The sequence below is a fragment of the Rhamphochromis sp. 'chilingali' genome (assembly GCF_963969265.1).
Source record: "Rhamphochromis sp. 'chilingali' genome assembly, chromosome: 3".
Lineage (NCBI taxonomy): Eukaryota > Metazoa > Chordata > Actinopteri > Cichliformes > Cichlidae > Rhamphochromis > Rhamphochromis sp. 'chilingali'.
In genome coordinates, this window is record NC_137931.1 from 3,137,290 (window position 1) to 3,150,025 (window position 12,736).

Below are 12,736 nucleotides of genomic sequence, written 5' to 3' on the forward strand. Positions count from 1 at the left end.
GATGCATTTTGGTGAGTTTAACCCCGTTCAACACCTTTGGGATGAACTAGATCAAAAAATGTGAGTTCAGTATCAGTGTCTGACCTCACAAATGCTCTTCTGGATGAATGGGTAAAGATTTCCACAGATTTATTCCAGACTCTTGTAGAAATCCTTCCCAGAGGGGTGGAAGCTTTTGTAGCTGCACCATACTGATGCTTAGGGTTGTAGGATAGGATAGCATAAAAGCTTTAGTAAATTTAATGTGTAGGTGGCCAAATACCTTTTTCACATAGTGTATGTAAGATATGTACACACAAGCGCAGCATGCACTTCTTATTGTCCAGAAACTAAAACAGATTCACAGAGCTGAAAGTTTTGTTTCACATTCGGTGCTCATCATGTCAAAAAGAATTAAAGCAGTTAAAACTGCTGCACACACCACAGAAATAGATAAAAGTTTACTTGTGGTGCACAATCTGTCATTCTTTGGGTCTGCTGCTCAAACATCAGATGTCTTTAAAGCTTTAGCGAGTAAAACCAGCTGTGTTCAGCGAGCTTTTGTCAGGTGTGTGTGTATGTGTAGCTCTGTGTGGGTGTGCGAAGTGCGAGTGGTGTGTGCGGTGGTGTAGCCGTGAAGCAGCGGTCGTCTTACAGTGCAATTATTCACTTAGCCCAGTGGCAGGCCGCTCCAGCCCTGTTGACTCTGAGCCTGCAGGCTGCTGGCTACGACAACAGATAGACCACAGTTGACACTGGCCCACACAGCTGCATTCCACCCTGGGAGATCAGCAGAAGGAGAGGAAAGTGAGGGAGAAAGAGGCGAGTAACATGAAGGAAGAAAAGGAGATAATGAGTAGAAATGAGTGAAAACAGAAAAAGGAGAATGAAGAAGGTGCTTGCTAGCTTCGCTGATCATTTCCTTGAGAAAGATGATTAGAGCATAGAAAATGAGAGCTGGCATGCAGGATTTAAACTAAATCCAGCAAGTGCACGATGATTACACACTTAGCAAAATCTGCTTTATGTGCAGAATGGAAAAAAAAAAGAGAGAGAAAAACTGGAAGATGGCAGAGAGTGAAAAGATCGTCCCTGGAGTGTCAGCCCGTCCCTGGATTTCTATAAGGCTGAGGATTGTGCTCTGCTGCCGAGAGAGAGGGGAACCTGTGCCGCCCTGATATTTGCCCACAGCACTGACGTGCTTTGCGGGGTTTACTTATGGTAATGGCAGCTTGGTGGAGTTTAGAGGCTCTTTTATATCACCGCCAGGCCATAAAATAGAGGACTGGAACCCAGAACTCCCAGCAACGGCCGAAGGAAGCAACAACGCTCTTTTGTGCATCTCCCCGTCGTCCTTTTTACCATTTTACAGTGCAACGACAGAACAAGCCAAAAAGTTTGCTTTCTTTTTGAGTCCCGGCTGATTTGGTGACAACTGTGGTTACTTCTTGAACAGCGTGAGATTTTAGATTTAATGCAAGCAAATCTGTAAGCAGTAAAACGGACTCATTGTTTTCATGCTTTCCTTATGGCAGCAAGCAGCCTTTCACCTGTAATTCTTCGTCCATCAGTTCACTTTGACTACTTCTAATCTACACATAAGACTCTGCAGAATGTTACAGCATGGAACAAGTCCCAGAAATGTTTTAGCTTTTGGTGCACTTGTTCTCCATTGTACACTCAGTGTGTGGAGAGCAAAAAAGGAACCATATTTGCTGGAAATTGTATCTCAAAACCACCCAAATGTCATCAGGTGATGATTTTTTCTTTTTATACTTGTCCAACAACAGAACAGGAAGTCTACACCAGACGACATTTCAACTTATTAAAGGCCAAGCTGTGGGAAAGGTGCAAAATTGTAACTAAACACATGGTTTAAGTTCTAAGCAAGCTAAAGGTGTAAAAGGTAGAAGAGTCAGGTGACACAAGGTGTTTCCTGAGGACCTTTTGTCCCAGAACATCAAGTGCATTCACTGTACCGTCCGTCTACAGAGGAGACGATGAACATGTACGTCTCATGCTGTCTTCAGAAATGCTGTGCACTTTCTTCCACATTCACTCTGTCGTTACAAAGAAACACGCTGGCACTGCTTCTTGGCCTGACCATCCCACTACAGTGTGGTATGGGCAGGTGACGCCTTTGTCACTGCAAAACCAACCGTGGTCGAGAACAGCTGCTTCCTGTTGCAAACTACAGAGGCATTTGCAAAGCCAGCTAATAGGGGATTTGAGTCTTTGACACTATTTCTGTATGCATTTAGGGGTGAAAGAGCACGACATGAACAATGCCCCTGTCTAGAACATGTTCACACACCAATAAAGATATGAGAGGGGAAAACAAAGTGAAGCCTTCTTGTCTTTTCACTGATGAGCGAGGCTGTTTTGTGGCCTCACTGGGCAGCATGTCCATGTGGAATACAAGAACGCATACAGTACATGCTGCTGCTTGATAACTGGACCGTATAAATCTCCCGTATATACAAAGCAACATGCGGCTGTGGGGGCGTCACTCACTGAATGCTAGCTGGGCGCCCTGGTTAAGGCCCCGTTTAACAGGGCCACAATACACCATTTATGTAGCCATATCGCTCTGATTGCGTGTGCTCTTGCTTTTCACAGGCTTATAATACAACTTTCAGACTATCACTAGTCGGAGTTTGCAATTTTGAACAGCAAACTTAAAAAAATAAATTAATGTAAAATTAATTAGCCTGTTCTGTGCAATGATTGCCAAAATTAGAGAATGAAGATGGGTCCAAGAAACATGATAATGCAGCCTTAGATATAACCGATTCCCTTAACACCGCGTGTGTTTTTATGAGCACCACATTTGGTCTTGTTTTCTCTTTAGCCCTCAAAGAGCAGAGAAAACCTATTTTCACAGTTATTGACATTTTCGTCAATTCCCCTCGGCTTTGACTTTTAAAAATGTCTTTCCTCTTTCCTCTGCTAATAACGAAAGCAGAAATCTAATTACTCAAAGGGCCACTTGTTATCCTTCCTTCTTCTGTCGTGCCATTTCTTTGTTTTCCTTTCAGAAAATAAAATGCCTATTAGTATTTTCAAATTCTAAGAAAAACAAGATCTGTCATGAATCTTCAAAGATGTAAATGAAATGACGACTCAGGAGTTATTTCTGATTTGATGGATGCATTTATTCAAACTCTTTCTCCTCGAAAGGTCGTGCTCATTCAATATTGATCATGACAGAAGACATGTTTCTTTATACTTTGCTTTCAAGAAGATAGACTTTGTCTGAGGTTTTTTTTTAAGTGGTTATATCCAGTAGTTCCCCGGTGCCTACAGGTCTTTCAGAGTTTTTCTTGAGTGTCTTCAGCCATGTGAAAAACACGGCGGAGCCTCTGTCATGGTTTGTGACTGCATTTCAGTCAGTGGTGTTGGAGATCTTGTCAAAATTGATGAAATTATGAATACAGAAAAGTATAATCAGATTTTCATCCACTATGCAATAGAATCTGGCGTGTCCGATTGACACTGGCTTCAGTTTTCACCATGACATGCTCCTAAACACACTGCCAATGCGATTAAAGCAGCGGTCCCCAACCTTTGCGGCACGGACCGGTTTATGCCCGACAATATTTTCATGGACCGGCCTTTAAGGTGTCGCGGATAAATACAACAAAATAAAACTAGTACCGGTACCGAAAAAAAGATTTATTCATAACACACGTGAAAAGACCCAGGAAAACAGAGTTAACGATAAAAACGATGACAAAATAACGCTGAAAACCGATAAAAACCCTGAAAACCAAACATTTCACACCTGGGCCTCAACTCTCGCGGCCCGGTACCAAACGACTCACGGACCGGTCCGAGGCCCGGGGGTTGGGGACCGCTGGATTAAAGCATACCTGGACAGAGACCAGTCATGGTTTGGCCTCCTCAAAGCCAGAAGCCCAGCATTACTGACACTTAAAAAAAGTTTTGAATGTCCTTGAAGAAGGACAAGCAAGGCAACCTTGCATAAAGAGTTCAGGCTGTTGAACATTAAAGCTTATCATACGAAATATTAACTTTCAAACTCGTCAGAATTGTGTAAATCGTGTTTTTAACCTTATACAGTTTTTCCATACATGTGACCAAAAGGGAGTAGATCAAGACTTTTGTACAGTACTGTAGATACTAGGGATGCAACGATACTCGATATTGAACCGTTCGATACAGTGCTTTCGGTTCGGTACGCATATGTATCAAACAATACAAAAATTTTAATTTATTTTATCAACTTTTCTTCTGACGATGCTGTCTGTGTTGAGCGCTCAGTGGATCTGCGTTCGACTACTCCGCCTAGGCTGCACTGTCAAGCGCAGATCCACTGAGCGCAGCACAAGCTAGCAAGACAGAAGCTAAGCTCGTTGCAACATGGCAAATTGAACCTCCCCCACCCTCATTCAGATCTGGCCTTTGGAATTATTTTGGTTTTCATGTGACGTATGACCCTGAAGGTAAGCGCGTCATGGACTAAAGTAAAACAGTATGTTGGATGTGCCATGCAATGCTCAATTACATGGGTGGGAACTACTGCGTTAGCGCAGTTAGCTCGTTAATGTGTTGACGCCGTCCAGCCCCACGCACGGGGCGATCCGCGGTAGCTCTTTAACGGAGATTTGCCGTGTTGTGGCGTTAACGTCATTTCAGATTAACGCTGACAGCACTAGTGGGAACACAACGAATATGACTGCACATTTACTCCGACAGCATCCTAGTGCAAAGACAAGTGGAAGCAGACAAAAACAACAAGCACGCATGCTACAAACTTTACCCGAGTCATTTAGACAGCCGTTAGCACAGGATTCTCCTTATGGGGACCTGATATGTTTAATATGCTGCTGAGAATATAGCCCAGAAGAAGCGTATAGTAGAGCTTTTATTTTGAAAGAGCCATTTCTCTGTAATAAACTCTTTTCCAAAGATGAGTGATTCCTCCATCAGATAGTTATTTTTTTTTATTACTTTGTTGTTTCAGCAACATTAAATTTAAAAACTGTACTTTTGAGTTAAAATACATATTTATAATTTTAATAAATGACAAATTAAAAAAGCATGAACATTTTTTGTATCGAAAAAATATCGAACCGTGAATTTTGTGTATTGTTGCACCCCTAGTAGATACAGTAGTTTTACTACTAGAACAAATATTAAAACAGAACATATCAGAATCTCTTGTTGTGCTTGGTGAAAAGTGATGAAATACACCGGAACATTCACAGCATTCAAAAAGTCAAAAGCCTTAATCAGCAGCCTTCATTTTGACCAAATATTGTATTTGTTATGACAAAGACCCTTTTTTTTTGGGTTTGCTTAATTTAGATCTAAAATCTAAAGCAGAGTCACAGAGTTTTTATTGGATTTGTAGTAAATTGGCTTTGAAAACCACCTCCCCTCAACGTTAATTGGTTTGACTCCATCTGGACTGAGCTCTCCTTCCCACTTTGTGTTACTGTACCTTCACACCTCATATTTCACACTTGTGTCTTCTCCACACATTTATTTTTACTTGACACTGCAAACGGGAACAAGTTCATCTGTGATCGTTTCCCAAAAGGAACAGTTGCTCCGGTGATGGTAGCTTCTGGGTGCTTTTACCTATCCTGTCAGTCTTAAAAGAGATATAGTAGACGGTTAAACTGGTTATGTCATAATAAAGGTTAGAAGTGCCCTGTTTTTGATTTTATCTATCCTCTGATGACTGAAAATTGGATAATAAATAGAAAAATTATCCAAGGCTGCTGATTGGCAGGGTAAAATAAACCGAGCATTAGCCTTCATGGTCTGAGCCATGAAAGCTAATGAGGTGACATGCCGTTCCCTTCTGTCAGTATCCATTCACAAGTCCGTGACAGCGTACACAAAAGACCAAAAGACCTTTAGCCAGTCAGACACGGCTCCCAAATTGGAGCTAATTGCTTTTTAGCCACAACGTCTTTGGGAAAATCAGAATGTGGCTTGTTCGAAAGCATCTCAGTAGGCGGGGGGAATTGTACACTAAATGAATAGCAGCATGTAACAGTTTGTCCACCTAACAGGTTTCGTAACAGAGCCGCTCGGTAGAAGGTGCTCCCCCGGCTGATCAGTGTGTAGAGCTCCCAGTTTAAGCTGAAAGTCTGCGTGACTGTAGCTCAGGTAACTCTCACTTCCTGCCGATTGATTCATCCAAAGCTGCCAGTTATCTGTTTAACATCAAGGAGGTTTGACAGGGGTGCTGCTCCTCAGCTGGTGTTGGCAAGAAACCAAAATATCCCATTTACCAGAGGTGACAGAAGTGGAGGTTAGTGCTGCGGTGCAGTGATTTCCAACCAGGGCTGTGAGAACGTCAAGGGTTCACAGGGGGAACATGGAAAGATTAGTTTAATTATCGTGGTTAGCTAAAGAATTGAGCGAACCCGAAGAAGTTTGAGCAGAAAGTTGGCACTTATTGTATTGGACAGGAAGTGCAAAACAGCAGCCATGATGCTTTTTAAATATTTGATGCATTAGTTTCCAGACAATAAAATATAGAGAAGTCATTAAAAACATCTCATCTGCCTTCTTTCGATGTGGAGTAGTGGCTCCACGCTGACTAAAGCCGGGCATACACTCTGCCATTTTTGGCCCATTTTGAGATGATTTTTCAGTTGTGTGACCGTTTTTCGCCTTAATCGTGTGTCGTGCATCGTGTAGTATACACGTGGTAACGAGAGACAGAGTTTGTGTTATAACCTTCATGTTATGGACGCACAGTGTGAGCACTCAGGTCGCATCAATGCATTAATCACAAACCTCTTGAAAATGTTAATTCGAAATGAATTGGTGACATGTAGAAACTGTATTTTAAGGTTTTTTTCTCATTTCAGTAGCTTATCAAAGCTTTCTTCATTAAGGTATTTATGCGCTTACGATAACAGAGTTCAAATTGGATTTCAAAAAAAGAATTTGGTCTCTTTTCAATCTTCTTTCAGCATCTGAGCCCAACCTGAAGCTGCGCTCCCGGCTGAAGCAGAAGGTAAGCGAGCGTAGGAGCAGTCCGCTGCTGCGTCGCCGAGACAGTCCCATCACCAGCGCCAAGAAACGCTCGCTCGACATGGCAGGTAAGAGGCAAGCAAACGGCTCGCTCAGAGTTTCATTCCACACTGCTGCTGGTTTCTTGTGTGTTTGATTTGTGTGTCTGCGCGCGTTTCAGACTCGGCATGTAGCAGCGCACCCGGCTCGGGCCCAAGCTCTCCAAATAACAGCTCCAACAACATCCCTAATGAGAACGGCATCACTGTGTCAGTCTCCAACAACACGGAGGTAACGCACACGCATACATTTGCTGTTATAGATGCCATTTATCTTTCTGTTGTTGTTCTTGTAATTTTAGCATAAAACTTATTAAGCCTGATCTCTGAAATTGTAGCCTGGCTCCTTTGTGCCAGCGATGTGCTGCAGGTTCTCTTATTAGCTTTAAAACATTGCAGCCTGGAGTACGTATGAAGGCTGTGATTGAGGGATGTTCGGATTATTGTTCTGTGGACAAGGAGGCAGGCTGAGGAGCTGGCAAGATGCTATTTGTGGCAGCCATTAGGGGCACTCAGGCAGTGTGGAGGAGGCTTCTGTCCGTGACAGTTTTACATCAGCAGTGAGGGTGCAAATGTAGATCTTTCCCCGTGTGTGGACTTTTTCTTCTGTGTGCTGTTTGTTTTTTTTTGTTATCTGTGTGCAGGAGGTTTTTTCCCTTGATGCAAACACAGATAAATCATTTAAATGTGTTTTCCAGGCATCTTTGGCCCAGAGGCTGTGCAGCGGTGCTGATCGTGGCTCCGTTAGCCAGCTGTCCCTCTACACTTCCCCATCTTTACCCAACATCACCCTGGGGCTGCCAGCCACTGCCACGGCCACTGCTGCTTCTAATGTAAGGAGGAAACTTGACTGAACAGCTTGCAGACTGTGCATCTCTCTAACTGTGAATTTGTTTTGTTTAGAGTGCACTGTCTCCAACTATCTATTCAAATATGCTTGCACGCTCTTTTCCAGGTGACCTCAGCCCAACAGGATGGAGGCCTGCAGCCAGCCCTCTCCCTCAGCCCTCCATTCCTCTCCGGTGGCCACTTGACCCCCTACTTGGCCGAGGCTGGAGCAGGAACAGGCGGGCACGGTGCACACAGTCCCCTGCTCCAACACATGGTGCTCATGGAGCAGAGTCCAGCGCAGAGCCCCCTGGTGACAGGTAGGGGAAACAATTCAGCTTTTATTAAATACCTTAAAGCATAGACTATATATACATGAAAGATGGCGATAGCCACTGGTTTCCAAATTAGCTATTTTTTGCAATCACTATAGTGATCTGAAGGCCGACATGACCGCATCTGGATGAGAGGGTAGACCTCGGGTGTTACCTGAACCCTGGGGACAGCAAGCTGCCCCCGTTAGATAAACAGGCTTAAAACAACATATACTTAGAGGAGAAAACAGCTGCTTCCCTGGAGTGTCCTTTAAATAAAACTGAATATTGAACAAGAGTTAGTTAGTTATCACCCAACTGAGCTCATATCTTGAAGGTTCAAACTCATCTTGGTTTTTGGGGGATAGACAAGAGGGTGTTGGTATTTAAGAGCCGTTCTTAAGTAAGGGAAACACTGTCAGCATCAATGTTCCCTCTAAGCTGCTGCCACGTCTCTGTGCACAGAAAATCTGCGTTGCGCACAAAAAAAATCTAACCTGAATTGAAATTAAAATAAATACGTTAACAATTCTGTTTTACAGTCTTAGTCAGTGACTGGCTGCTCCTGTATGGGATCAGAACGATGCCACCTTATCCCACAGTCCAGCCAATGATGCGATTCATTATTCGTTTAGCACAAATCTTGTGTAGTCAGTGTGTAGTCAGTGTGTAGTTAGTGTGTAGTTAGTGTGTAGTTAGTGTGTAGTTAGTGTGTAGTCAGTGTGTAGTGTAGTCAGTAGTGTTGTGTTGTGTGTCAGAACAATGAGGCGACTGCTGAGTGTTACAGGTGTTACAGCAGTGACACATCTGCTGCTGTCAGGCCTGCAGGTATCAGGCTGTTGTTCTCCTTCATCTCATAGTGGACAGGAATTATTTTTGGAGCGACACAAATAATTTGTGTGGCATCAGATTTGATGCAGAACAGCTGATTGTTCTGTAAATAGTTTGAAATCTTTATTTAAAAACACCTTGGCTGCATTTTTAGGTAAACAGCTGCAAAACTTTGTTGTTTGCAAAACTCAGTAACTTTTTGAAGAAGTAACTCTATAGTTACCGGTAATTGCCCAACATTGGTCATTATTTACTGTATTTGCAGACAGAGTTACAGACTCTCTCCCAGACCACAGACTCATCATACAAGTCAGAGCTTTATTAAAAAAAAAAAAAATATATATATATATATATATATATATATATATATATATATATATATATATATATATATTTTTTTTTTTTTTTTTACTTCCAATAGTGTTAACATGCTACAGGTCGTGAACAAGATTATTTTTCTTTTCATTGTAAGTGGGCTAAAGCAGTTAATTAAAAGTAGTCTAACATAAATGCTGTAATTAGATTATTTTAATAAACATGTAACTTGGATGGATTGGATGCTGGCGTGACCACAGTGCACACGTCTGCTGCTGCTCACAGTGGTCCAAGGGACGCTCAGAGAGTTTGTGTGTTCGCTCAGACACATGAAACATTAGAGGTAGGGCAGGGTATCGTCACTCATTTCTAGAATCGATTCAATTCCGATTCACAAGGTCCCGAATCAATTCGATCCACGATTCGATTTAATTCGATTTGATTTGAATCTGGGAAATTTTGACAGTCAGAAATATTATAATTCAGATCAGCACATTTACATATTTTTGTATCTATAAAAAGGAAGCTGACACACGCAAGACTTTATCAAAGGTGTGAGCATCACAGCAGAGGCCTTTGTGTCAAAGTAGCTGAAGATAAAACACAGAAAAACATGAAGGTTTTCCTGGCCTGGATTTTATAAAAATAATCTGCAGTAGAGCTGGGCGATAGAACGATAACGATATGTATCGCGATATAACTTTTACTCGATAGAAAAATTAAACTATCGCGATAGAGCTCGCCGCTCTTGTCCTCTTTAAAAAAAAAAAAAAAGTCAGCCAATCCAAATTAAGTAGCGCAGAGCCGAACCAATCACAGCCGCAGCGTCACGTCGCGTGACTTGTTACGTAAAGCACAAGTGCCAAGCCGCACGTGTGTTTGTTTGGGAAACAGCCAGCGCGTAATGGAGGAAATGAGTGTGCCGACTAGAAAAATCAACCGAGCGTGACCGAAGAGAAAACAGATGATGGTTCCAACGCCGGAGAGATTGTCGAACGGAAGAGCCATAGAAGTTCCGTAGTGTGAAGGTATTTCGGCTATTTCAAGTCTGACAAAAAACAGAGTAGCGTGCACTGTAAATTGTGCCGAAAGCAAGTCTGGAAATACAATAAACTGGTGCATGCGTCACACTGTGCGCCACGTTATTGTTTCGGTGAAATGAATTTCTACAATACTGTTACTGTTAATTCTACTCTCTGCAGTGTTTAAATGCTTACATATACACACAGTTACTGTCCCTCCACACATACGACTCGGTTCTGCTTCTATGCCCCAGCTTTGTTTACTTTTTCCCACCGAGGCTTCTAGACTTCTGATTGGCCAACATTTCTGCACGGTTAGGAATCTAGCTCCACCTGCTGCTTTGGCATGTTCATAGCAGCGTTTTCCTTCATTTCTGCCTTTATGTGTGGACGGGATTATTTTTTAAAACGAAAAAGGAAAATCTCAGTTTTCAAAAATACCCGTGTACGTGTGGACGTAGCCTCAGTCTCTGACTGGAAGCGCTAATTCGTCATTCGGCTTTTGTCAGACTGAAGTAACTGTTAAAACTGTTTGAAAAGCTCAGCTATACAACAAGGAGAGATTGAGAATTTCCTTTTAGTTCTCAGTTTATTTGATATTGACAAAAGTTAGTCAGTTTTGTCTGTTCTTCTGTAAAACAAACTAAGATTTATTTTTAGAATTAATATTTTGTTTCTAAGTGCAATTGACAGTTTAGTCTGTTTCATTTGTTCTATTTTGAAACTTAAACGCTTTAGCGGCTGTCTTTTGTGTAGTTTGTAATATTTGCCTTTATTTATCTGAAAAAGTCTCATGTTCCTTAAGTACATCTACCCTGTTGAACTTATTATGGGAAATAAATATTTAAATAAAAACAAGCTGCTGATTATTTCACATTTTACTTGTGAGCAACGGCACATTTAAATCTTACAAATATAGTTATTTGGCTTATATCGTGATAGATATCGTTATCGCCTGAAATGAAAAAAAAACATATCGTGATATGAAAAAATCTCATATCGCCCAGCTCTAATCTGCAGTACATCAAAAAACGAAAGAAAACCATTAATCAACACATGAACATCACCTCTGAAGTTACAGCGGTTTTATTAGAGACACAGCGTTTTGCATTTTGCATAATTTTAAAAAGTTTAAATTTGTTCAGTATTGAACAGCAGAAATTAGGTTTTTTTTCGGAAGTATATAAAACGAAAAAAAAAACGTTGGCCGACAGCGCTGTAAACTTGTGCGTAACAAGAAAGCGAATAACGAAGAAAACAGATTTTTAGACGGGAAACTGTTCTTGAAGTACAGAGAGAGAGAGAGAGCTGTGCATCGTGGTCGAGTGAATTCATGACGATGTTTATGTGAAGTGTAGTTTGGATCTTCTTTTGCTGCTGGTTCAGTCAGTATTGTTTGGAGAGACATCAAACTAACAGCTTCAGAATCAGCGCAAAAAGGGCGTGAACACAAAGCGCGGACCCGCCGACAGATCAGAGTCAGCGAGCTGTCGGCTTTCATCCCCGACTGTGAGAAAGGCGACATCTCACTGATTCTGATCCGCGGGTCGCGCTGTGTGTTTAAGTCTTTGTGCAGAAGCCGTGCACCTGCTCTCATTTACTGTCTTAGCTGTTTGGTGGTTGTTGAAATTTTGTGATCTTTCACCTGAGATTCTGGCATTTCGGGCAAAATAAATTTATATTAAAAAATCGATTCAGGATTTTAATGAATCGATTTTACGTTATCCAAGCCAGAATCGATTTTAATCGATAAATCGATTATAAAAACCCACCCCTAACTAGAGGGAACATTGGTCAGTATGTATGGTAGAGGTAAGGAGAGCGCTACAGCAGTGAATGTACAGGCATCTGTAAAACACGGTGGAGGCTCTGTCATGATTTGGAGCTGCATTTCAGCCAGTGATGTTGGAAATCTTGGAAAAATTGATGGATCCCTCAGAGCCCGACATTATTGAAACAGTGTGGGATCATCCTGACAGAGAACAAAAGGCAGCCTAATCCGAAGAAGAGCTTTGAATGTCCTTCAGGAAGCCTGGAGAACTGTCCCTGAAGACTGCTTAAAGAAATTACCGAAAGCTCCCTAAGAGAGTCCAGGCTGTGTTGAAGAATAAAGTTGGGCCATACCAAATATTGACTTTCAGGCTTGTTAGAATTGTACAAACTCTGTTTTTACGCCTTTTTTTTGTATTTCCATTTATTTTCTGTTTTCCTAGCAAAATATAAAGAAATGAAGGACAGCTGAAGACTTTTCCACAGTGCTGTATAACAGTTCAACCTGTGTAGTTGTCACAGATGCTAAAATTGGCTGTAGATATCCAAAATATCTGTAAAGATGTTATTTTTGCTCTAAAGTTGGACATTTTAATAGTGCAGTTAATGGAGAATTTTT

The 12,736-nt window shown here is 41.7% G+C and overlaps 1 protein-coding gene across 3 annotated transcripts in view; it reads left to right on the plus strand.

Moving 5' to 3' along the window:
• The window catches only part of LOC308394661 (histone deacetylase 4-like), an 87,320-nt gene that overhangs the window by 51,912 nt on the left and 22,672 nt on the right, over positions 1 to 12,736 (plus strand). For all 3 annotated transcript variants that reach the window (XM_080879068.1, XM_080879066.1, XM_080879067.1), the window contains 4 exons: positions 6,939 to 7,067; positions 7,160 to 7,269; positions 7,736 to 7,870; positions 7,993 to 8,185. In XM_080879068.1, the coding sequence (XP_080735194.1) occupies positions 6,939 to 7,067; positions 7,160 to 7,269; positions 7,736 to 7,870; positions 7,993 to 8,185 (567 nt within the window). The remainder of the gene's footprint in view (positions 1 to 6,938; positions 7,068 to 7,159; positions 7,270 to 7,735; positions 7,871 to 7,992; positions 8,186 to 12,736) is intronic.